At 55.8% G+C, this 24,599-nt stretch overlaps 1 protein-coding gene across 7 annotated transcripts in view; it reads right to left on the reverse strand.

Moving 5' to 3' along the window:
• The window catches only part of AGRN (agrin), a 158,846-nt gene that overhangs the window by 40,465 nt on the left and 93,782 nt on the right, over positions 1-24,599 (reverse strand). For all 7 annotated transcript variants that reach the window (XM_019541616.1, XM_019541615.1, XM_019541609.1 and 4 more), the window contains 4 exons: positions 10,472-10,687; positions 8,547-8,771; positions 6,815-7,039; positions 6,026-6,232 (listed from right to left, as the gene is read on the reverse strand). In XM_019541616.1, the coding sequence (XP_019397161.1) occupies positions 6,026-6,232; positions 6,815-7,039; positions 8,547-8,771; positions 10,472-10,687 (873 nt within the window). The remainder of the gene's footprint in view (positions 1-6,025; positions 6,233-6,814; positions 7,040-8,546; positions 8,772-10,471; positions 10,688-24,599) is intronic.

The raw sequence follows: 24,599 nt of genomic DNA on the forward strand, positions 1-24,599 counted from the left end.
ACAAAGAGCGGGCATCTTTGACAGCACCCACTGCTCACCAAGGGGAGGCAGCCCATCACTCAGGTCTAAGACACGCTGCCATGGATGGACGCCCTCCCCCACTGCCACGTTCCCCTGCGGCCTCTCCCTGCTACCAAGAGCAGAGCAGGGTCACACCAGTGGGCTCCTGCTCAGTGCCCCCTTTCCACCCTGGAGGCTAGGCTCCCACTGAGAGGAGCTAGGGATGTGTGGCTGGTCACAGGCTCTGTGGGAGCTCCTTCAATTTACCCTCAGGCAAAAAGAGGTGTTTGATCTCAGGTGTGGAAACTTCCTTTGCAGTCTCCGTGCCGTGGGCTGGCAGGGGTGTGGGATGCAGGCTGCACTGCCCTGTGCTGCCCAGAGGCTGGTGCTATGGCTAAGGCTTGCTCACAGCCAAGGCAGGTACCCCAAGGCAGGATCCCATGGACCGCTGGGGACAAAGTACACAGCCCCGCACTGCGAGTGCTCAGAGCAATGCACACCGTGGCCGTGGGGAGCTCGGGGAGGGGAGGGAACAGGGAGGAGACACCGGAAAAAGGGACGACAGGGGAGCAGGGTGGAACACAACGCAACGAGAGCAGGATGGATGCAGCAGGCACATGTCGGGGGCTGAGCCGAAGAGCACGGGAGCAACAGCACAGCCACAGATTAGCACAGGGCGGGAAAGGCCAGCTCCCCCAGGACCCACTGGTGCTGCATGGAGAGCTGGTCGGGCCGCTCCTTGGTTCCCACTCCCTCCCTAAAACTGCGGTGTGATGGACTCCTTGCACCGAGGCCAGGGGAGTCGATGGGTTTGTTCAGCAAGGCTCATTTCTGGAGCAATTCTGGATCTGGAAGGACCAGCCTTGTTAGGAGAAGTGTGGCCCAAGCTGATGGTTTTAGCTGGGGCCATGGGGAGGAGTGAGGCTGGAGAAAGTCCCTCAATGGGGAGAAATCCTCCATCCCATGTCCATGCAGACTCCACACCCAGGCTGTCACTCGGAGCTGGGGCTGTGACGGGGACAGCTGCAAATCCGGCTGAGGCCCTGTAGGGCAGGGAGCAGTCATCTCTCCCCTTTCCTGACAAATTCCCCGGTAGCCAAATGGCTTCTGAGCAGTTCCCACGCAGCGGCAGCCCGTCTTCCCCGCCGCGCTGCGCCTGGGGGTGCCACTCACATCCCTGGCTTTTGTCTCTTTTTTTTTAAAAAACATGTTTACCATAATCGTGCCCGCGAAATGCTCGCAGGCAGCACGCTTAGCCCGGGAAGCAGCCTCCGCCGGGCACAATTAGGCAGTGAGGATGTGACAAACTAGGTGTGAAGCAAACACATGTTTGTTTATTCTAAACTCCCAAATCCCGGCTCCGAACTTCCCGCGGGGCTGCGCGGAGCCGGGGGGGGGAGAGCGAGCCGCGCGCTAGGTGGGAGGCCGCTGGGGCTGGAGGAGAGCCGCGCGCTGACATTTCTCGCCCTTCCAGCAATTCTGCGCAGCAGCCATGCAGCAAATGAGGCTCCCCTCGCCGCTCGAACTGCCGACTGTTGACATTTTCTGGGCTGCCCAGGGCTCCCTCGGAAGTCAATGGGAGTTATCGCCACTGATTTCCAGAGGGGGGAATTGGGCATGTGCATGCATTGCTCCTTCCAGCCTGGGACCTCTGGGCATTTCTACCAGCAGCAGGTAACAGCGACTCGCGTGGAGTCACCGTCTCCATGGGACACACGGAGAAACGCCGCTTGCACAGAGGTGAAGCAACTTGCCCCGCTGTGCCAGATTTCTTTGTCACCCAAATGAGTGCCCATAGGGCAAAGCGCTGCCCTCAAGACTTCGGCCTGCTGCAGACTATACTCCCTGCCTGTGCGAACAGAGGCTCGAGAGGCTGTGCTGATGCCCGTGGAGGTGGTACTGCGATGTGCTTCCACCAAGGCAGGAGAAAGCGCCATTGGCCAAGGGAAAGGACCATTACAAAATCAGTCTGCTGTAAGGTTGTCACCTCTCTGCTGACACCACCCGGCCTGGCGAGTGTCCTTTCCACAGCCCATGCTTACACAAACGTGACACACACATACATACACACGTGAAGGGACGGTGGGGGGGAAGGGGCCAAGCATTGCAATCCTGAGCAAACATGGATCTCTAATCATGCCTGAGGGAGAAGGAACGTATCGTATCTACCAGGAGCAGCCCAAATTGACTCATCAGCCAAGGAGAGATGCTTTGGGGACGTGGTGAAGGTAATGGGGTTCCCAGCTCAGGGGCATTCAGATAACAGAGCAGCTCCTGCCCCCATCCTTGTCCATCTCATAGAAGGAGACGTGAGTCCAAGCAAGCATTAACAATATCCCGTCGCATTGCAAGGCAGTCTCATTCCAGGCAGGGAGTGTTGGAAGGAGGGAGGGGGTCAAAAATTGGAGGCGGGGAGGGTCTGTCCATCCCAATGGCTTTGAAATATGGCCAGGGAGGAGCAGAGTGGCTGGGGAAAGGGGGTAGCAGGACAGACTTCTGGAGGAACGCCGTTGGCTGTGGAGAAGGGTAGAAAGCCAACCTCCGAGCGGAGACGTCCTGGTTGGGAGTGGTAGGGTGCTGCGGGGACACACGTCCTTTCTCCACACGGGCAACACTGTAAAACACAAGACACAGAACGAAAAAGGAAAGAAAGAAAAAAGCAACAGAGAGAGAGAGAAAGGAAGAAAAGGAGGGGAAAAGACAGACGCAGCGACAGAGCCCTTCCTTCTGCCCCTGCCAGACTCCACCTCTTGCCATCTCCTAGTCCCCTGTGCCATCTCCCAGGGGCACCTTCCAGCTCCTGACACCCCCTTTTGAAAGCACCAAGGGACTTGCCAATCAAAAGTGAAGGCAAGGCTGAGGCTGTTTTGCCTGGCTTTGCTTCCTCCCCCAGCTGCGGGTGAACAGGGAGCAGCAAGGGTTCATCAGGCAGCTCTCTGCAAAGATTAAAGCATCCGGTTGCCATCCCGTTAATGGACCGCCTTTCATTTCCTCCCCGTTGATGGGACAAGTCTAAGTCCCGTCGGATCCAATCTTCGTCCAAGCAGCTGAGGATCTGGAGGTGGCCCCTGGAGAAGGGGCGTTGATGCCGAAGGCTGGAACCACTCCATGGTCATGACTTTTCTTGAGAAAGGAAACCGCACCCCCCAGCAGGGTCCTGTTCCCCCTCCCACCCTCTCCTAAGGGAGCAGGGGACAGTTTTGGGTCTCCGGTGACCTCCACCTGCTCACCCACAGTGGGGGGGCAGGTGGGGATGCCAAGGGTGTGACAGAGACACACGCGCGAGTGTGTGGAGCGGTGAGCACAGAGCTCCTTTCTGCGGCCTGGCACCTCTCTTGATCGCCAGGCCGCAGAGAGCTGGCCACCGTGCCAGAAATGCCTCAACCCTGACTCAGAGGGGTTTCCTCCATAGGCCTTGCTGCGAGGGAGGAAGAGGCAGAGCTCCATCAGGATGGAGCAATGCAGGGGGACTGTTATGAGTTGGCAACACGGACAGACTTGTCGTTCCCTCTAGCCCTAAGTCTGGTCCAGATGCCTCGTGTCACCTTACAAGGCCTCCCAAAGACCTGGCCAGGGCTGAGACACTGGACTACGGCCCCCCACTACCTACTCAGCCCTTGCCCAGACAGTGCCAGCGATGGTGTTTTGTGTGGGGCACGCAGGCTAGCGGGAACTCACTGCACTCTCAAGTACTGGGAAAGCTTTCAGCCTCGTTGAACCAGCAACTTGGAGGGGGAACACTCGAAACCCTAAGGGGCAGTGCAGAAGTGACAAGAAAGAGGCTGTTTTCCTGGGCTGATAGGAGAGGCCTGAGGCTTAATCATGCTGCCCCGTGGCTTCCTACGGGGCAGGCGTGAGCTGTTGCGCGGTCTTGGCAATCTCGGCTGATTGTCAGCTCTGCTTTGCCTCCTGCCTGCGTCGTCGGGACGAGGGGGCTGCTTCGCTCACTCTCCCAGGAGCCACGCGCTCTTGAAAGGATGAGCATCGCCCGTCTGCACTGCTGGCTGGCTGTGCAGCCTGCAGGGAGAGGAGGAAGGGGGGTGAGGAATGAGATGAAGAACTGAAAAAGAGAAAGCGGAGAAGCTGGCTTGTGTGGGGAGAGCGGGGGAGGCAGAGAGGAGCTGCTGAATCCCTTAAATGTTAGTCTATAGGAGCCAGCAAGAGAGAGGGATTTGGGGATCTCTCTGCAGGTCTCTACCCGACTGAGTCCAGCCGTCTGGGCCGCCAGCGGAGGGGGAGCAGTAACAGCACCGAGCCATGTGTGGACGCTCGCGGAGACTTGCAAAGGGGCTGAGATACTGCACTGAAGGCAATGGAAAGCCTCTTGCTGACTTCCAGTGGGCTGCTGTGGAGGTCCAGCACCGTTGAACATGAGGCTCCCGGCACCACGCTTGGCAGCTGGTCAACTGGTTTTAACTGCGCTACATCGCAGCCTTTGCCGCATCACTCAGGGCATCGTGGTAGAAGCCAGTGATGGTGCCCGCCACGGTACCAGGCAATAGATGTGGTTGCCTTCTCCTTGCACGTCCCCACCACGCTGCAAACTCAGAAACCAGCCGTGCCGCAGGATCTGGGGGATCCAGGGTCAGTAGCAGCCCTCAGGAGCTGCAATGGCCCCACTTCTCCAACCACCACGTGCTCGGGCAGCCTGGAGTTTTGTTTAAAAATAATACATGGGCCCACGTGTTTCCATGCCAACCAAACCAGCTGGCACCACAAGGAGCAAAACTTCCAGAACGGCACAGCACGGGGAGGGAAACACGTCGGGGCTGCCACCCTCCTTGATTCTCTGGGCAGTTTGGGAGCATTAGATGCTGCCCTTTAAAGTCCCAGCTCCTGGAGTCATGTGAATAGATGATGATCTCAGCTCCTGCCGAGTAGGAGCGGGCGTTTCTAGCCCTCAGAGCTGCAACAAAACACTCCTAGTGGTTCTGGCACCCCAAAAGTGCCTTACTGACAAAGACCCCTCCTGACTGAATTAAGCCGCTGTCGTGCTTCTTAGGGACGGAGAAATGCTTTTTGAGCAGCTGCACGTGGCAAGACTGAAACGTCTAGGTGAGGAGGGCAAAGCCAGCCAAACGGTCCCCTAAAAGCGGGGTGACTTTAAAATCCCATTTCAAAGGTGCGATGCATGCCAACGAATCATCCAGCCTGCATCTATATGGTTTTCTCTCAGGCTAAACCCAGTCCGAGATTAGCCATTCCTCCAAGACCTGCAAATCAGTGTGCTGACTGCGTTTAACCCTCTCTCTTCCTCCATCACAGTTAATGTCATTTTGGATGCTTCCACTGCCCTAGCTGTCTCTGGTGAAACTACTACCCCATCCTACCTCGTACGCCTTCAAGACTTCTTCAGGAAAGTCCACAGTTTCCCCCAGATCCTCCCCGGAGATGATACAAAGACACACCAAGACCATCAGAGTGTTAACAGCGCCGGGAAGCATTACTTACACAGGGCACCTGGTGCTGAGGAAAGCATGGATCAGGGGAGTGATGAGAGGGGTCAGGAGCCTGGCACTGTCCTGGGAGGGTGGATGGACAATGGGGCTGCCTCTGATGGCATGAGAGGGAATGCGCGCCTGGCAGGGTGCGGATGGAGGGGGCAATGAGCGTTACAGAGGCTTTGTGACACAGACCATCCAAATGCAAACGACTCTTCCCTCCGTTATAAGACTTGCCAGACGAGACAGTGGAGAAAGAGACAAACAGACAGACAGACGCACAGTAGTGCCAAGGAGACAGACAAGACACACACGTGGGACTTGGGATCCGGGGAAGGGAGGAGGGTAGGAATGGGGAGATTGCTGGCTGGCCTGTGGGTGGTCAAAGGGATGGCGTGTCGCCTGTGGCTGTAGTGGCGTGATCATGACTTACCTCCAGCACACAGACAGCAAGGTTCCTCCTTGGCTGTGTGTTGAGGCCGGCAGGGTGGGAGAGATGCCAGGGGCAAGGATCAGGGGGTAGTTGAAGAGGTGGGGGAGACGCACTGGGGTGACCAGGACCTCCACACCATGCCACCGCTTACCACAGGGCCCCTCGTGCTTTACAGGGAGGGCAGCTTTCTGCTGGCACTCTGCCTTCTGGCGCTCGCAGTCGTTGCTGTACGTCCGGCTGTCCCGGGCGCAGACGGGCTGATAGGCGCCGTCGCAGGTGATGCGATCGCAGGAGCAGCGGGTGGTGCCACGCCGGTTGAGGCACACGGCGCCGAACTTGCATTCGTCCCTGCACTTGTCTGCAAAGGGGAGAGAGATGTGGTGCTCAGCACGGGGCTGCAGGCAGGGGCAACGTGGGGTATGCTGACCTGGGGCAGAGGAAGGAAACTCAGCGGCTCAGTTCTCACCCTGGGGGCCACGCCAGATGGGAACGGACCCCCCTCTAAGCTGTCTGTGGATCCCCATTCCCCACCCACACCAAAGAGCACTGCTGGAAGGGACACTGGAGTGGAGAAATAGCACGGCGAGGCCCGAGCGACTGGGGCCTGTGTCCTAGTTCATCTGAGCCCGTCTGGTGTCTGGGCCAGTGCCCCTGGATCGGGTCCATCTCCCTTGTAGCTGAGACCCTACCCGCTCCATCATCCTCTCTGCTGTCACTGGGGCAAGGGCCACAGCAGCCTGGGGCTGCTATCCTGGGGCCTGCCTCCAACAGGGACCAGCTTCAGATTCTTGGCCAATAAAGCCTGAAAAGACTGACCTGGGGCAGGTGGCTTCCCATGTCACCGGTCAGCCCCCGAATGCAGAGGGCCCCAGGGTGGTTGCAGAGCCCCAGCGCTCTCACCCGGTATCCCCCTGCCCCCTGGGGCAATGTAGGTACTTACCCTGCGGCTGGCACTGCCCCGAACGCACCTTCTGGATCTCCAGCCCCCGCAGAGCGCCCGACCGTCCCATGACGCACTCGCTGTCATAGGTTACCCCATCATCGCCGCACACTGGGTCCCTCTTTGGGGGGCAGTTTTCGGGCCGGAAGAGCAGGTCCGCCCGGCGGGTGCGAGGGTTCACCCGGCAGACCCGGCTCAGGTCGTTGACGGCGTTCTTGCAAGGGTCTGGACCGAGGGCACGGGAGGGTGTGGGTGAAAGGGAGCAAGAGACACGGCACCTCAGAGCAGCATGGCTACCTCCAGGGTCTGCCCCATCCCTGCCCCTCAGGGAGCCGAAAGCCTAGGCCCAGAACCAGCCCAGCCCAGGCCTAAGCTGCATTGCATCTTTCCTCCCTGGGATCTAGTCAACGCTAGCCTCCTCCGTTCAGATGGGGTCTCTGCAAGACTCTGTGCACACGCCAGCTGGTCTCTGCATGAAGAGCACTTGGGTTTTGTGGTAGGAGGAAGATGGCTGGCAAATTCGGAGACTGCGGGGTATGGGGTGGTCCCTGCATGCTGGGACAGACTCAGACCAATGAAGTCTGAGTCATGCCAAGGTGAGAAGGGGCTGCCGGAGCCCTGCCTGGGACCCCCAGACAGGAGCTCCCATCTGTGCCTCTGCCTGAGCACTTGACTCTTAACCTGCACCCTTCTGCTGCTTCCCTCTGCACCCCCCACAGGTCTGGGGAGGCACTTGGCCCCCCACCTGGCTCCAGGTCCCCTTGACAGCACAGCTTCAAGTCACTCCTGACAGCCACGCCGGTGGGTAGCCCAGCCCCTGGGCACGTGAGCGGAGATCAGGCTCCTTCATCGGTCAAGGAAGTGGGTCACGGGTGGGGAAAAACACCTCTTTTACCCTGGCAGCCTAAGCCTCAGCCCCCCAACACCAGGGGCAATGCCTTAGTCAAGGCCCAGGCCTTTGCTGCAGCTCCTCAGAGAGTCTCCTATCTGTTCGGCTCTCTGGAGCTCGGCCAACGGAGCTCCTAAATACACCCCAGGCTCCTCTCCTGGGGCATGGATGGTGCTCTGCGCTGACAAGGGCGCTCATTCCCCAGGCACCTGCTCACGTTTTTCACCTCTTTCCCTGCTCCCTGCCCTAAGCAGCTCAGCGAGTAGATTGAGGAATCCAGGCCCTTGAGAGGAGATCCCCATGGGCCCCGTGCTGCCTTCCACCGCTACTATAATCAGAGCTTATCTCCGTTGCCCTCCCTGCTGAGCCAAGCTCGCAGCAGCATACTAAAGAGTGGGCACAACACACACTGGCTCTCTGCTAATCCTTTCCCAAGCGCTCGGCTTAAATATTATTATTGTCGCTACTTTTTGGCCAAGACGGAATACCTGCCTGGCGCCGATTTGTTCTCAGCAGCAATGGTAGACACCGGATTGCATTTCTTCCCCGTTTATGCCGACGTACCACAAATTCCCACCTGCCTTCCCACGCCCCTGCTTGCCTTGCCACGCTTCTACCAGGTTTCCCACCCAAAAGGAGTTTCAACCCCCACGGCTGAAGCCCAGGATGTCCCCCTCCCTCCTTGCAGCCACTGGAGAGAGGACATGGGAAAGACATGCTCCAGCCTGGAATGGCAAATCCTACAATCAATGGAAAAGGCATTGCTGGCCTGGAGAGTGTTGTGCCCCCCGACCCCAGCCTTGGACCTGTGTACCAACCTCCCCGCCCCGGTCCGGGACTCACCGCAGGGCCCGTCGAACTTCTTGAAGACGTTCTGCTGTGTGTCGCAGGCGTGCTTGTTGAGCTCACACTCACTGTGGTAGTCCTTGCCATCACTGCCACACACGGTGCCCTCGGCCACCCCGCGGCACGAGGATGGGCAGATGCACTTGGCCGACTGCCCATCAGTAGAGCGGGCACAGGTGCTGCCAAAACTACACGTCACCTCCGCACACGGGTCCTTGGAACCTGCCGGGTGGGACCGGGGGAGGAAGGATACAGGGCTGTGAGCTGAGCCGGCGGCCATCCTTGCCCCCAGCCCCTGGGATTAATGCTGGGAGTCTTTTCCCAGCCCAGCAGCAAGTTGAAATGGGTTTCCTCCAGAACCACCCAGCCAGCGGTGGGTTAGGGACAGAGCTGTCACCCAAATCATTCACCCGTCCTCTGCACATCCTCGTCTGCAGCCTAGAGTTTGCGAGGCTCAGGCCACCTGAGATGTGAGCACGTGCATGTGGGGTGAGAGGGGCCCAGCATCAGCAGCCTGTGCAGAAGGGGTGAGACAAGGACTGGATCTTCCCTGCTCCATGCCAGGCACGTGCCCAGGCGACGCTGCCTGCCTGCCTGGTCCCTCGCATCTCAGACAGGCAGAGCCTCACAAGCCTGACGTGCTGGGGGAGACCGAGGCATTGCTGTCATGGTTCAGGCTCACCAGCCACCAACACTTGCACTTGCTCGGCTGCGTCCTGATGGCTGTTGCAAGTGTGGGATGGGGAGGGCTGCCTGCTCCCAGCCTCCAGACCCTACATCGTGCTCTTTGTCGGGCTCAACCCCTGTCGTCATGGCTCCGAAACACTTTAATGCTCTGCCCATGAGTGGTGCTGCTGAATTTAATAGGGACTTGCTCACACACTGGGAGGGAGAACTGGCGTCAGTGCTTGGCTGGAGTGGGGTTTTAAGTCTCAGGCACGCTTGTGCCTCCTTGAACCTGTTAGTCTCAGGGGCCTTCCAGCCCTGCCTTTACTGGCAATCGATGCCCGGCTTCCCACCGGCGTTGGGCACGGCTCAGCTCCTCCCTGCCCGCTCTGCCAGCCAGAGGGACTGAGGGCACACCATGTTTTGCCAGCTTAGTCCCTCTACCACTCGTCTCAGGAAGCTGACTTCCCACCCCGACGCTCCCCTGACTCCATATCCTGCAGGCTGTCTTCCCCGCACGAACTCTTGGAGAGGTATTTCCAGTAGCCAACATGGTGGCCCAAGCTCCTTAGGGTCCTCTCAGCACAGTGTAATTAGAGGAAGAGTGCAGGAAGCCATTTCCCTGCTGACAGGGCTGGGCCCACACTTCTTTGCCCGCTTTTTTTTTTTTGCTTTAATTTGTCCCTTTTTTATGATTCTTATTTAAAATATACCATGTGGTGCCAGCCCCTCCGCCGCGCACCCCAGCAGGGCCACCGTGCCGAGATTTATTGCGAGCCGGCGCGGTGTGCAAGGGAAAGGTCAACTTAATTTACTTGGAGGCGAGGGGTGGGGGTCTCATTTACACAGCTCCTTGCTCGCAGCTGGTGCATGCCAGACCGGGGAAGGGCTTTCATTAGCCTTCCTCACCCTGCCTCCCCAAGAAATCGCTGCTCTCAAGGCAGGGGCTTGCTCAGATGCATCTGCTTTGTACTTGTCTCTCAGGCTCAGGTGAATGGCAGCCTCTTGCTCTGCGAAGGCTGTAGGGATGTGGGGAGGCCCTTTGACTGGTTCCCTGGACGTAATAAAGTAATTAGTCCTTCCCTTTCACAGTGGAAGAGTGCGAGAAGCCATTTCCCATTCATGCATCCTCTCTGCAAGCTGCTTGGGGCTCTAGGATAACCACTGCAAATGCCAACCAGGCACAAACCCTGCCCGGGTGTTCTCCGGGAGCGATCCATGGCTGTCCTGGGGAGGACAGAGATAGCACGACTCACCACAGGGTCCCTTGCTGATGACTTTGATCCTCCTCTGCTGGTTGCACTGGGCCTTCTCCAGCTCACATTCATTGCTGTAGGTGGAATAGTCCGAGCCACAGACAGGAGCCACCACTGAGGGGCACACGGTCTTTTTGCAGACGCAAGAGGCCTGGGATGGGTCAGTGGGACTCCTTTCGCACACAGCTCCGAACCCACAGAGCATTCCTCGGCATGCTACGGGAGACAGATGGACAAGGATGAGCCGAGGCTAGCTGACCTGGACATGCAGAGCCCCGCAGGAGAAGGGCCCAGCAGCCACAGCCATGAGGGACGAAAGCCCAGACTCTCTGGGTCTTGAATCTGGGGTAGGGCTTGTCATTTCACTTCAAGCCCTGAAGGATGAGCAGCTGGGACACTCTCAGGGGACCAGCTGGGAAAGGAAAGCATCAGTGCTTGGAGCTCTCCCTCCAGCCGCCCTGCTAAGCGGGAATGGGGGGGAGTCACCACCAGCAGGCTGGGAAGCCGCTCACACCGGGACGGTGACTTGCAGTTCCTGTCTCTCGCTGCTCCCCTGCACCAGTCCCCCACTCCAGGCCTTTCCTGCACACCCACTTAACTGCCTGGAGCAGGTGTCCTTTGAAGGGACATCAGTTCCTCCAGAGAGCTGGACCCATGGCCTGCCACAGCCTGTCCCCCGAGGTCTGTCCCCTCCATGGTTTTTGGATCAGGCCACAAACAGTAACACCCCTCTTCCCCCCTCAAATGCTGCATCTGCACCCATGCCCCCACCCCAGAGCAGAAGCAGCTCAGATGCTGTGCACCGCCGTGATATCACAGACCAGTATCACCACCGCCCCATCGAGTGCCATCTAGGGTGGCCCAGACCACAGGCAACAGCTGCCTCCAGAGCTAGTGAGCTGCAGCACTGCTGCCTGCTCCGTGCCAGGCTCCTGTCAGGCATCACGCTTCCCCAACCCCTCAGCAGTGAAGTATGCAGGGGGCAGCAGGAAAATAAACCCCCTGACAGACACTCCTGTCACCAGTGGGACATCAAAAGGAGGAAGAAGAGCCAGCCCAAGCGTTTATTTGGTCTTTGGATTTGCAGCCTGGACCTATGTGCACATACCCTGGATGCGAGGAGCTGGAGGGATGAAGATAAGGGCACTGAGGACGGTACCCGGCATGGGCTCAGTGACCTAGTGTCTACGGTGCCGGTCTGTCTTGTCTGGGGCTAGCGGGTTTTCTTTGCTGAGACTAAGGCCATGCACTGCTGGGTGGCAAGACTGAGCTCTGCATCTGGGCACCATGCAAACCAGAAGGAGCTGGTGATAGGCATGTGAGAGAACATGCCTCCCAAAGGCTGGGCAGCAAAAAAGGCTTGAGAGAGGAAAGCAATCTGCTAAGTGGTAATAAATCTAGGGCTGGAAAAGGGTCTCAGCAACAGCCCTGGGCAGGAGGCAGAGGTGGAGTGTCCCCTGGGTGATTTAGAGGGCTAGGGTCAGAATGACACGGGCTCCGGGTCCCTCCCACCCGCTGTCCATCTTGCAGGCTGAGATGAGCAGCTCTAGGAAGAAGGGGCTGTTCCTGACTGTGCATCATGGCATGGCGCAGTGTGGGGCCAAGACCTTCAGCTGGGGCCTCTGGTTCTTCCATCAGGCTTACACTACCGCAGGCAGGTGTGAGGGCAATGGGAGCGATGTTCGCCTGGCTGCGGAGAGACTCCTGGCTCGATCAAGCCCCCCGGGCTACATAACCCTACCAGCTAGGATTGAGCCCTTTTCCAAAGAGTACAAGCTGCTAATGCCCATCAAAATGGAAGAGACAAGTGATTAACCAAAAAGCAGGAGAGGGACAGAAAAGGAAGTGTCCTGGCTTTGTACCGCCACTCAGGCTGGGGCAGAAAACATTTCCTCATCTACCCAGACACGCACACACTTTTTTATTCATCACAATGTATGCAAATCAATTGGAGTCACATGGCAGAGAGTGGGGGCCTGTCTAATAGGAGATGCACAAATCTCTTTATCACATACACTAATCAGAGCAGCCAGCACAGACCAGTTCAGCATCTGAATTGCTAATGTATCAGGGAAGGTAATTTTTAAAGAGGAGGTGGGGAAAGAGGCCACTATGCACAAACTTGGATAGATGCAGGGAGGACTGTGAGCAACACTGGCCACGGTGACCGGAAGAGATGTCCCAGCTGGGTGACCCCTCTCTGTAGCGTCCCAGGGCACGAGCAGAGCGGTGCCCACATTTCACCCCTCTCGCTGTACACACAGTGCATGCACCCGCACTCAGGGAGCGCACGCTTCTACCATGCAACCACACACATGCGCCTTCACACACTTCCAGCACACACCTCTGCTGCCCTCTACACACACCTGTCGATGTAGCCTATATCCACAATATACATTAGAAATGGAGACTGACCTACATAATGAAAGAGAGAGAAATCATAAAAGGCAAAATAAAAAGCCTGGCAGTGGCTCATTTACACTTCAATTCCCGGGCGCTTGGCTTTGACTGCCTTGAGATTTTTGAGTTCATATGCACGGCAACAATGCGCCGCTAAGAGACTAATATCGTCAAATAAAAAAGAACTCTCTTTCTCTCCTGCCCAATATCTAAAAGCAATTTATCATTTTTATGAAGCTCTCTGGATAGGTGCTCGCGCGCCTTCCCTTGCCATTGCTTTCACTCCTCTCCTCCTCTCTCGCTTTTTTTTTTTTTTTTAATGCAGATGAGCCTGTTTAGCTCCGAGATTAGAGGGTGCATGAAGCGAGGGGGAGAGGGAGCGCGTGTGAATATGAAATGCAGGACGGGCAGGGCGGCTGAGCAGGTTGCACGGAGCAGGAGTGCGACTGTGTACTGCATAATCAGGCTGCCACTCAGCAGGGCTGAGGGGAGGCAGAGATAGAGCTGTCTTACTGACCCCGCTTCTGAGACGGCAAAGGGAGGCAGCGAGCGCGCCAGGCAGCTGCGGGGACGTGGAAGGAGCCACGAGCTGATTCCAATTTGCTGCCAACACGGAGAAGAACGGGGGAGATGCATGGGAGTGGAGGGCGCTGATGGGTCTGGGCACCTGGGCACCGTGCTCCTTCCCCATGCAGCGCCCTGGGCTCAGTGGGCATGGTGGGGTGGCATCACGGCGAGAGCCTGGTGCTGCTCACCCCTGCACAGGACTTCTAAATGGAGCAGAAGCCTGAAGGGGAAAGAAAGCAGAAGGGCTGGCGGGGAGGGTGCTTGGATATGCACGGTGATGGGCATGGAGTAAAAGCACAGTGCACTGAGCAGGGAGTCGGGGGATCCAAGACAGCATGTTATGTCCCCCCCATGTGCCATTGCAGTCTAGAGCCTGGCCAGAGGAGCTTTATTTCTTCAGGGCAAGCAGGGGCTTTGCTGTTCTCCGTGCCCCGTAAGGTGCTCAGAAGCTTTCCAGCATGCTGAAGACCAGGCCCACAGCTCCAGACAGGCCGTGACACATGCTAGACCAGCAGAGCCCAGTGCTATCCCCTGTCCTGGTATAGGCAAAAGCCTGCAGAGATGCACCCGGTGCAGAAGTGCTGAAAGAGGCATGATGCCACGGTCACGAGCAGCAGCGTGCAACAGAACAGGGCTCCTCTTCTCCACCCTTCCACCACCTTGCCCAGCCATTTCCATTTGGACCCGCTCACAGCACGGCTGGTCAAGCTGCCAGGTTTGACAAGGAGCTGGCCCTGAGAAACAATCTTCTCCGAGTCACGAGGATCTACCCAAGGGAGCACCTCGGACATCACCGGCACCTCTTGGGGATGCCAATCCAAGCAGCTCCCGCTGGAGGCTGCATTAATCCCTCCCTCCCCAACACAGCTCACTACTAGTATGTGTGTGCATGGGGGGTGGTAAGTGCAGATGTGACAGATTTGCCCTGTTGCACAGACCCACAGCGGTTAATTCAGCAAACAAAGGACAGTTGTGGCTGGGCGGCTAGAGGAGGTCTGAGCAGGGCTACACACACACAGCCCAGCCTCCCGCTGCCCCTGCCATCCCACTTTAGGGTTGACTCTAATCAATCAGTGATGGTCCAGCTGATGTCCCACTGCAATTATGTCTCATTGCAGCTGTGCCATTAGCAGATGCCTGTGGAGAGAGGGATGGCTGGAGGTAGGCGTCTCCCCGAGCACAAGCCTCCAGCTTGTCTCTGTGTACCACAAGGGACCCTACTGCAGTGGCAGGAAGGGGAGATAACACTAGATTAAGACACCAATGATTTGAGACAGCAGCTCCCAGACTTCATTGTGTTTTCTGCATAGAAGCAGACTAGTGTGTGACCCAGGAGGCAGGAACGATCTCTATTAAGCCTAGACACCTCTGGGAGGGCTGGACACAGCTGTGACCTTCCCCAACGAGGGACAAATGCTGCTTGGCCTTTGCACAGCTGTTCTCAAAGCGCTTTGTGGAGGTAGTTACCATGCATCGCTCCTGTCTCGGTAGCACCACCATGGAGCACAGGGGAAAACACCGCATCTGCCCCAGACAGCTCAAAGCCTAAAGGAAGAAGACAGCCCATAATAGGCAAACATGGGGATGGTCTAGGAATATCTCATTATTTCTTCCATGTTAAATCCAGCAGGGTCCCTTGCAATTAATAAGTCGGACCTGAATACTATAGGCCAGTGGTTTTCAACCTTTGTTTATTTGGGCACCCCTAAAAAATTTTGAATGGAGGTGCGGACCGCTTTGAAGTGTAAGTGTGGGTATTTACATACTTCTGATTGATCATAGGCGCCTTTCGCGGACCCCTTGGACATAATCTGCAGACTCCAGGTTGGAAACCACTGCTGTAGGCCGCAGAACTGCACCCAGTAATTTAGTGCTGCGCACCGTCGGTCAGTGATCCTCAGCCAGGGTTGAGATATAGCTGATATAGCAATGTTAGCACTGTTAGGTGTGCAAACATGATTCACAAGCTAAACCCAGCGATTTCAAATGGGAATCCATAGCTGCGGTCTTTCTGAGTTTGCAACAGCAAAACTGCTCTATTATGATATTTTTCTTCAGGCAAAAAGGGGAATACTAAGAGCTGGTATTTTTCAATGGGTGCCTCAAGTCTATCCAGTGGTGCCTTATGCCTAAAAAGGTGAAAACCACTGTGGTAATTCCCATACCAGTCCATAGCTGTGACTCTCCTCCCTGCTCCAACCCTTTATGCCATGGCAGAGAGATGGAGCAACATAATGGGGGGACTCTTAAAGGCCCCCAAACCAGCTGGGGGACTTTATTCCAAGAGAGGCATTTCCATGGCACAGTCAGCTGAGCCCTCGGCCTCATCCGGCCTTGAGAAAAGCCGCTGAATAGGTTTCATTGATTCCCCTTGTCCAAGCGAAGAGACGCACAGAAAAACAGAGCCAAGAGCAGTGAGCAAATGGCTTATTTAAGTTTCTTTCACTTTTGATTATCTTTGGCAAAGAAACATATTTGTTTACAGTGGACGATTTTAAATTTGCCTTTAAAATGCTCCCGTTTGGTGTGGTGATGCAGCTGGATTATGCAAGCACAGAACCCAGTTAGAATCAAATGAAACACCTTAATTCTCTCATCAAACCCAGGAGACAAAGAGCACGGTTATTATACCCAGCACAGGCGGGGAGCAAAAAGCGCTATCGAGCACTGACATCAACGGCGGCGTCCCCCTTCCATGATGTCTCTTTATTTGCACTTGAATTCAGGTCTCCTGGCAAAGGTGACCACCACCAGCATGCGAGACTTTAGAAATCAGAAAGGGAAATGGGAAAGAAGAAAGGAGAAACAGGTATTATGACGCCTATCCGGGAAGGCAGGGCAGCTCTGTAACTCGGAGAACGGGCTAAGTGCAATTATGTCCAAGAAGATGGCGGCATATGCAAAAGTGCTTTGCTGAATCAGACTGCAAAGTCATAGCAAGTATGGTAAGAAATGTTCTCGGGAGCCCCCGTCACTGTAAATGTGCAGCAGATGGCATGTTAGTAAATACCGAGCAGCAGGTGTGGTGTATCTGCCGGCAAGGACCCCACCGTGTTTATGTCCGGCAGTGTTCGTTAAAGACATTGAGCTTGCGATTAAAAATCCCAATCATTCGAGGGGCTGCCGGCTCATCATCTCTCTCCCTATGTTGCTGCTGTTTGTCAGGGAAGGCCTACCTGACGCCACCATGCTAAGCGCCGCGCTGCTCTATAATACAAGAGGCCGTCCCCGCCAACCAGACAGTAAGATTACAGACAACAGGTGGATGCGATACACCTGGGGAGAGCACTGGGTAGCTATGAGATGATACTGCCCTACACAATTAGCAGTGATTGGAGCCCATTAGCTGCCTAACCATACATGTAAGGTAGGCATAAATCAATGCTATACACAGGAGAGGGAGGGAACCCTCTGTGACTGCCATGGGCTCTCTTGCTATATATCCATGTCCTTCTCCACGGGTGAGCCTGGAGACCCCTCAATATAAAAAAAAGGAGCCGGGAACTAATACTAGCCGGTTCAACCTGGAAAGAAGAGGCTTATGGTTTTAAGAGATGGGCCGGATGTCTGTGCAAGGGAGATGCCCTCCTTCAGCTGAGCAAGAGGCAAGATTCCCATATATAAAACTCTGACCTAGGTTATAAGGAGGTTGTAGGGGTCTTGTCCAGCCTTTTGGTAGTAGGCAGGGCTCAGGGTGGTTCACCGAGCCAAGGTGAGAGGTCATAGTGGCAGAAATGCTAGAGCCCTATCTGCATCCCCGGTCGAGGATGGGACCGAGGACTTGTGGGCTGCAATCTCCTGGGAGAGCTCAACCATGCCCCAGCCTGTCATGCCTGTTTCCTCATCGGAGAAATGGGGGGTTGCATTTTTGATCACCACGCATCAGTCCGCGGGTGCTGGAGGGAAAACTGTTACCGTCAAAAACAACAGTGGCAGAAATTTTTTCACCGGCTCCAGCTCAATCACGGAGCTCCTCCAACGGCAGGGGGTCAGGGACACGGGTGCATTCAGCAGCAAAGGGAGATCTCATCGGGAACGGAGGAAGACCACTGCTGTGGGCTGACCTTTCCCCAAGCCTCCCGGGTGGCTGAAGAGGCAGGGGGGGAAGCAGCCCAAGTACAACCATCATTACATCCCTTAGCAGGGAACAAAAGGGACGGCTCCGGCAGCTTGTCACCGTGCTGAATCTCAGCCAAGCTGCCCTGGGTCTCTTGGCTCTGCTGGAGCCGAAAAGAAGCGTGCCTGTGTCGGGGGTGAAGCCAATTGGTGTCAGTACAATTTATTTGCACTAATGCATTTGCTGTGGTGGGGAAAGCTGCCATCGCAGCCACATGGGTGAATCCATCTTCCCTCTCCATTGCTTCCCTCCAGCTCCCGACCCTGGGCTTGCTAACGAGAGGGAGCTCTGGGTGACGGGGGGAATGAAAGGGTCTCCTCCGACTGGGCTCATCTTGGCTAGGCTATCCTTGCCGTGTACGCTACCCAGCCCATCTGAGATAGGAGCGTGAGGCTTTCCCCCCAGGACATGACTGCACTAAGACAACTGGGCAACTGAAGGAGCTCTGGACTTTCCTGTGACCATCCAGTACTAGGAAAGGTCGTGGCACTTTTCCGGCCCACCACAGCTCTCGTTCTTCACCAGCCTGTTTCTGCAGCGCCAGCCTGGCAACAGCTGGAGCAGTGTTTGCCTTCTCCCCACTGCCCAAAAGCCACCCCCGCTCCACACCAAGGCAAGCAGATGGAGGAATGAGCATGGATATCGTTAGCGTATCCATTTACCGCACAACAGCTGGTCCGACAGACCTCGCCTGGGCGGGTGGGCGGTTGCACAAGGCTCCCGAGGCAAAGACAGCCCCCGCGAGGGCATCGCGTCCACTGGTCGGTCACGGGGAACAAGCAACAAAAGTGACCTATGGAAACACGTACCGTCTGTTCCCTACAAAGCCCTGGGGCAGCGAGCCTATGGGGGCCCCAGAAATAACAGAGAAGCAGGGCTTGGGTCCCACAGTTACAAGGGACCCAGAGTACGGTGAGGGAAGTACTTTTACCCTCCATGTCATGCCTCTCTCAGCTGGAGGCAAAGCACAGAGAAGATCCTGTACCCGCAGTGAGCTTGATGCTGCTGGGTTGAGGGGCTTTGCTGTCCCTGGGCACAGAGGCTGCAGGCCTGGTAAAGCACAGGCAGTGGCCAAGTGATATCCCCTCACTTCACAACATCCTCTTACTTAGCCTCATGCCTGGAGCTGGAAGGGCGATGGCAAAAGCCAGCGTCGCAGCCTGTGTCAGGTTCAGGTAGATGGAAACTGTGCAGCTCCAAAGTCCCATGTCTGGGGCTCCCGCTCAGCCTCTCCTCCCGACCTGACACAGCATCATGGGGAAGCTGCCCAGTCTGCTTCCACCTCACCCTACCCCACCCTTGAAGGATGACATCCGTGTCCCCTGACCTCCGTGGACACCATGCTGGCCTCCATTCACCTCCCCAGTCTAGAAGCCAAACCTCTCCTCCAGCCCAAACAAGCTATGTGGCTCATCTAAAAGGCTGCCCAGGCTCCCACAGACCCCAGGGCTGGCCCAGCATCCAATGTTTTGCCTCTTGAGAGACCCCCCCAGAACGGGAAAGCAGTGTCTCGAGTGGTTAGAGCAAGCACCTAAGAGGTAGGACTCAGGCAGGGGCTAAGGTGCAGTGATCGACTTGGGGAAAGAAGGGGTGTCAGGAGGCCTGACTTTCTAGCCTCCGCTCTGCTGCTGATTTGCCATCGGGCTCCACGTCTCACTTTCGCCTTGTACGGAGTAAGTGTGAGAACAATCTCCCCGTTTGGAGACTGTGGGGATGAAAAGCTCCCTGTGAGCATTATGGATTAATCCTAGCCCGGCTTTGTCGTGTACTTGGAGATCCGGAGGCGAAAGGCTCTGTGTAATAAGCCCAAAGTGTTTGTGGTAATGCGTATGATTATTGTTATTAAGCCGGAGAAACATTTTGGCATTTTAATGCTTAAATTGCTCTTTTCCTTCCACTGGAAAAGGGAAAGGGGGGAAAACAACACCCAGACTCCTTGCTGGGAGCTCATTACACACGTATACACACACAGACAGATGTGTGCCTGTGTATACTCTCTCTCTCGTGTGCATACACACACACTTTAGGTAAGCTTTTCCCCTGCTGCCTCCCAGATCCTGTTGCCGGACCCGAACTGCGCCTGCCCCATTGTAGATATGAGCAGGCCAGACACAGGAGCACCTCGCTTCAAACCACCAGGTCCTCAGCACGCACAGCTGCCTGCTCCTTGTCTCTAATCATGGGCTGGGAGGCATGGGTGGGGGGACCGCCCAGAAACAGCGAGAGACCATCCCAACCCTTTCTCCGGTTCCCCAGCTGGGCTGTTCTGCTGAAGGCAGCAGCGTATGCATTTGCCAGCCTGGACTGGCTCCAGATCACAGAGGAGCTTGTCCCCTCACTGAACAGGCTGAGAAAAACAATCAGAAAAGCACAGCGGGAAACTTGATTAAAACTCATGGGTGGGAGATAGGAGGGTGGGATTTACCTAGTTCCTTGGCTTAAAACACCTCTGATGCCATCAAGGGAGGGAGCACTAAAAAACCCACCGACACAATGCTTCGCTCTGGATAAACCACAGCTTTACACTCCTTCAGCCAGGAGGGTGGGCAGGAAGAAGAGCATAAACGGGTCCCGGGGCAGAGAGCAACCCCCGGCTGCACAGTCCGGGTAGCTGAGGCCATTCAGCATTTCCAAGGACCTGCTGGGAATTGAACTGAGACCCTTAACCACGTCACGGGCTCTCAAACGGCTGCCACATGCCAAGTACTTCTGCTTGGTCTTTTTGAGCGATTGAGAGCTGCAAGGCCCCAAATTCCCGGGCACGCAGCCCTCTCCTGTCATACACCCTCTGTGCCTGCTATGACGTTCAACCTGGATGTGATGGTTGAAGTGCACAAGCCCTGTATGCCGCCAGGTTTGTCTGCGCTCCAAAAATGCACTGGAGTGGAAATGGTGGAGTTGCTTGCTTTTAAGGAGGACAGCTCTAGTGAGTTCAGGTTGTGGCGACTGTACGGCTGATCGCCACCAGTTAATACGTTTTTAACCAGGGTTTCTCCAGGTCAGTGCTTCTCCACCAGGGTGCCTTGAGATCCTTTCAAGGGTGCCCTGGGATGCCACGCAAGATTAGCCCTGTTAGGTGTGCAATCATGATTCACAACATAAACCTGGGGATTTCACATAGGAATCTGCAGCGTTAAAAAACTTTCTGACCTGTTGTGGGCTGAGTGTTTTGCAAAAGAAAAACTGCTCTATTATTTTTCCATAGCCAAAAATGAGCGAAAACTAAAAGCTGACATTTTCTGAGGGGATCCTCAAATTTATCCCGGGAAGCCTTGCATCTGAAAAGGTTGAGAACCACCGGTCTAGGTGCTAACTCATGTTTGATGTTGGCTTAGCCATCGCATTGTCTAACTTGGTGAGTTTTCCTGCTACAGCCTGGCCTCCACACCTAAACACACTCATCTAAACAGAAGTTGGATGCATGTGTAACCCAGATGAGTGTGTAGTACAGGTTCCTGTCCACATAAGACACACACTTATTGCAGCCCCAGCCAGGAAAACATGGCTTCTTTGCTCAAGTAATAGCAGCTCCTGCTTCTTAGCTTACGAAGTACCCAGTGGATCAGTCAACATGGCACCTATCACACCGACCCCAGCAAAATGGTCCTGATACACATGCAAGAGGCAACAAGCATCGTGACTCAAAGGGTCTGCATGGATGGCATCAGTCACGCCAAGTTTACAACAGCCACGGACCACACCACGTCGCATCATATGGTGGAGCCCAAAAAGGGACTTACGCATGTATGAGCATCCTGCGATCAAGTAGGGCAAAACTTGGGAATTGCCCAAAGCTTTCAGGGGTGGGGGGAGGATCAGGCCTGGGCAGCAGCAAATGTTTCTTTGAGATAAAGATTCATACAAATAGTCATAAATATGCTTATGCAAAAACTGCACCCTGTAACAGCTCAGTGGGCCAGTTCCCCCTGGATAGGACGCTTCTATGCACAGAGTTTGTCCTGATAAATATTTCTTTGTACACTCACTGCGCCACCTCCACTGCTATCCCGAAGTGCCCTGCACGACTGGCTTTCTGAAGTCAAAAGGAGTCGTTTCACTAACTACAAAGGCCTCTGGACTTCGGTTTACTTGGCTGAAAACCACACTGTCCCTTGGAACAGAGAAACCTTGGCAAGAAAGAGACCGAATGCACAGAGCTGAACTGAACGAGCGCCGGGGGCAGAAACGGCAATCGAGGTGTTTGACGGGTGGAAATGAGAAGGCAAGAGAAGAAATGTTTTGGGGGGACACAAAAGAGCATAATTAGCAGGACAAGGATGAAATTAAGCAATGAAAATCCAGGCTGGATGCCAAGGGCTGTTTCCTGTTAGTTAACTCCATCAGACCGAAAACTACTCTTCTCTTCTGCTGTGGAAAGATCAGTTATTTAAAGCCAAACTGGAAAAGGCTCCTGGAAATAAGCAATAGAGAACAATTTTGTACTGGCTGGAATAAGCAGCAGAGGAAAAACAGCTGAGATGATCTAATGAATCTTTTCCAACTCTAATGAGTATTGATGGCCACGCGGCCAAACGTGCGTATCTCCGCGTCTCCCTTCCCAGCTAGACTGCTCTGACATGGAGATTGTCCAGGCACATCCAGCACAGCACATCAGAGGGGCTAAACAGGCAGCCCTCCCATCCTGGTCCACTGGACCCGAGGGCCAGCTGCACTGCATCCGGCCCGCGACCATCCGAGCCAACAGCGTGGCTCTTGAGGGACACCAGCACCAGATGCTACAGGAGTGAAGCCACTGCAACAGGACAATACAGGAGGCACCTAAACATGCCGGAAATGTTTTCCTGATGCCAGGCGATTATCGATTATCTAATGTAAAGACCCTCTTTGTCCTCTGCTGGGACACCCCTTCTTGCTTTGCCTCCCAAGCAGCTACGGTGGGGGGGGGGCAACGGGTGAGGCAACTGCTGGGCTTGGGTCCGCAGCCCTACAGTGCAGTAAGGATGGCTTGTTGAGACCTGGACACCACCGTCCAACGAGCAAAGCCATCGCCAGCCCTGCGTCGGAGGGAGGGGGCAGCGTGCAGCTCCTTCGGGATGAAAGCAAAAGAAGGCAAACCAAGTCACCGGAGGCTGGGCGTACCGGCGATAGGGAAGGAGCCATGTGTGCGTGTGTGACAAGGAAGGGAAAGGCCAGCATGAATTCTGCATGAGACCGAGGTGCACGTTGCCATGGAGACTCGTTAGTCCAGAGCTCCAGCTGAGACTCTCATCTGTGCACATTTAGTCTTCGCTCGGGCCCACCCTCCCCGCCATCAATATTAATTACATCAGCCGCTGCTTGTTTGGCGAGAGGGAAGGAATCCGCCGCTTTCGCAGCGGTGAGGAACAGCTGGAAGCCACCCTATTTAAATAGGCTCCAAGCCTCCAAGAGCCCGGGCCAGGAGAGCGCCGCACCTAGGCACGCCGGCAGCGGCCGCCGACACGGAGGTCCCGTGGCGGCGCGCGGCTGGAGCCGCGAGGCCTGGCAGCTCCTGGGAGCCGGGCTGGAGAGTCGCGAGGGGAGCAAGCTTGGGGCCTTCATCTGCTGGACGCCGCCGACCTCCCCATCGGTTGCTGCGGGGTGCGGACCCTTGCTGCGGGGTGAGAGTGGGGCTAGTGAGGAGATGTACGCGTGCCGGGAGGGAAGAGGTCTGTGTGGGTACTGTACAGGCTGGGCTTGCAAGGGACCACACGGTAATTCCCAGGAACTAACATGGGAGGCCTAGTGCACAGGACACAGGTCTGAGATCAAGGCTCGGCCACCAACCTGCCCGGTGGCCATTTCATTGCTCTGTGCCTTGGTTTATGCATCTGTAAAATGGGAACAGTGATACTGGCCTATGTATGAAAAGCACCAGATGGACCCCTGCGTGACACCCTGTACCCACAATGTTAGCATCACACGTTGCATGTGTGACTACCATATGCCCGTTCCACCTGGGTTGTGCTGAGCTCGTTGGCACTACCAGCTCCCCAGGGGAGGTTTGCACAGTGCCCGCATGAGGTTAGGCTATCTCCCTGTCCACCAGAGCGATGCACAGGGAATTGGACTCTCCCCCGCTTTGCTTTTCCCCATGCTGTCTGGGCAGAAGAGCTGGCCTCTGCCCTGGCCATCCTGAAGCACAGGAAAAGAGATCGTGGTGGGCGGAGGCAGGGAGGGTGAGACGTAAGGGCAGATGGAGGAGAAGGGAGACGGACAATTAATTTACAACAGGGCAGGAACACACACGCATCTGTCATCCGGGCAGTCACACGGGGGCCGTGGCCATTGTGCTGGCCTATGCTGTGCACTTCTGGGAGGCACGCAGACAGTGAAGTATAACACAGCTCCAAGCCTTCCACAAGTTACATTTGTTCCCGTTACCCCATCCATCTTCCAGCACGAACAGCAAATAAGCCGGACCCGCTGAGCGCCCTGGTCCATTTCTACGGCCCCTCTCCTCCCCAAATGCTTACCGGCTCCTGTTGACAGCACCACTGACCTGGGAAAGGCAGCAATGGCCAACCCTGATTTTAACACGGAGCCCTGCAAGTAGGCTGTCCGCTCCATTAAGGCAGGATCCACGCCATTAAGGTCCCGTCTGAGCAATAAGCAAGGTGCTTATCCTTACTGGAAGAAGGCCTGCATGGCATGTCACCTTCCACCAGCTCTGGGTGACACTTAGGCTGCTAAATGAAAAGCTTCTCACTCCAAATGCAACCCTGTTACTTGGTGGTGGATCCCTGGAAAACCATGTGCATCCTCCCTGTATAGCAGCCTGGTAATTCAACCCTCTTCTATGATGATCTATAGGTGCATTAGATTTCACGCACATCCACGTGATGCAGAGGGGGCAGCCCCTGGGCACCATAAACGGGCTCACACCAATCTCGGCCGCAGCGTTTTATAGCCCAGCTGTTGCGGGAGCACTTTGTTTTTAAAAGCCGCCGCTATTAAAATTTAAACTAAGCACAGAAGCTGTGCACATTCAGCACTCCTCTCGCTCCCGGGTCTTAAAGCAACCCAGTTCCTCCCAGGGCTCCACCAGGGACCGCGCACACATTA

The sequence above is a fragment of the Crocodylus porosus genome, unplaced genomic scaffold (genome assembly GCF_001723895.1).
Source record: "Crocodylus porosus isolate Cpor-Errol unplaced genomic scaffold, CroPor_comp1, whole genome shotgun sequence".
Classification (NCBI taxonomy): domain Eukaryota; kingdom Metazoa; phylum Chordata; order Crocodylia; family Crocodylidae; genus Crocodylus; species Crocodylus porosus.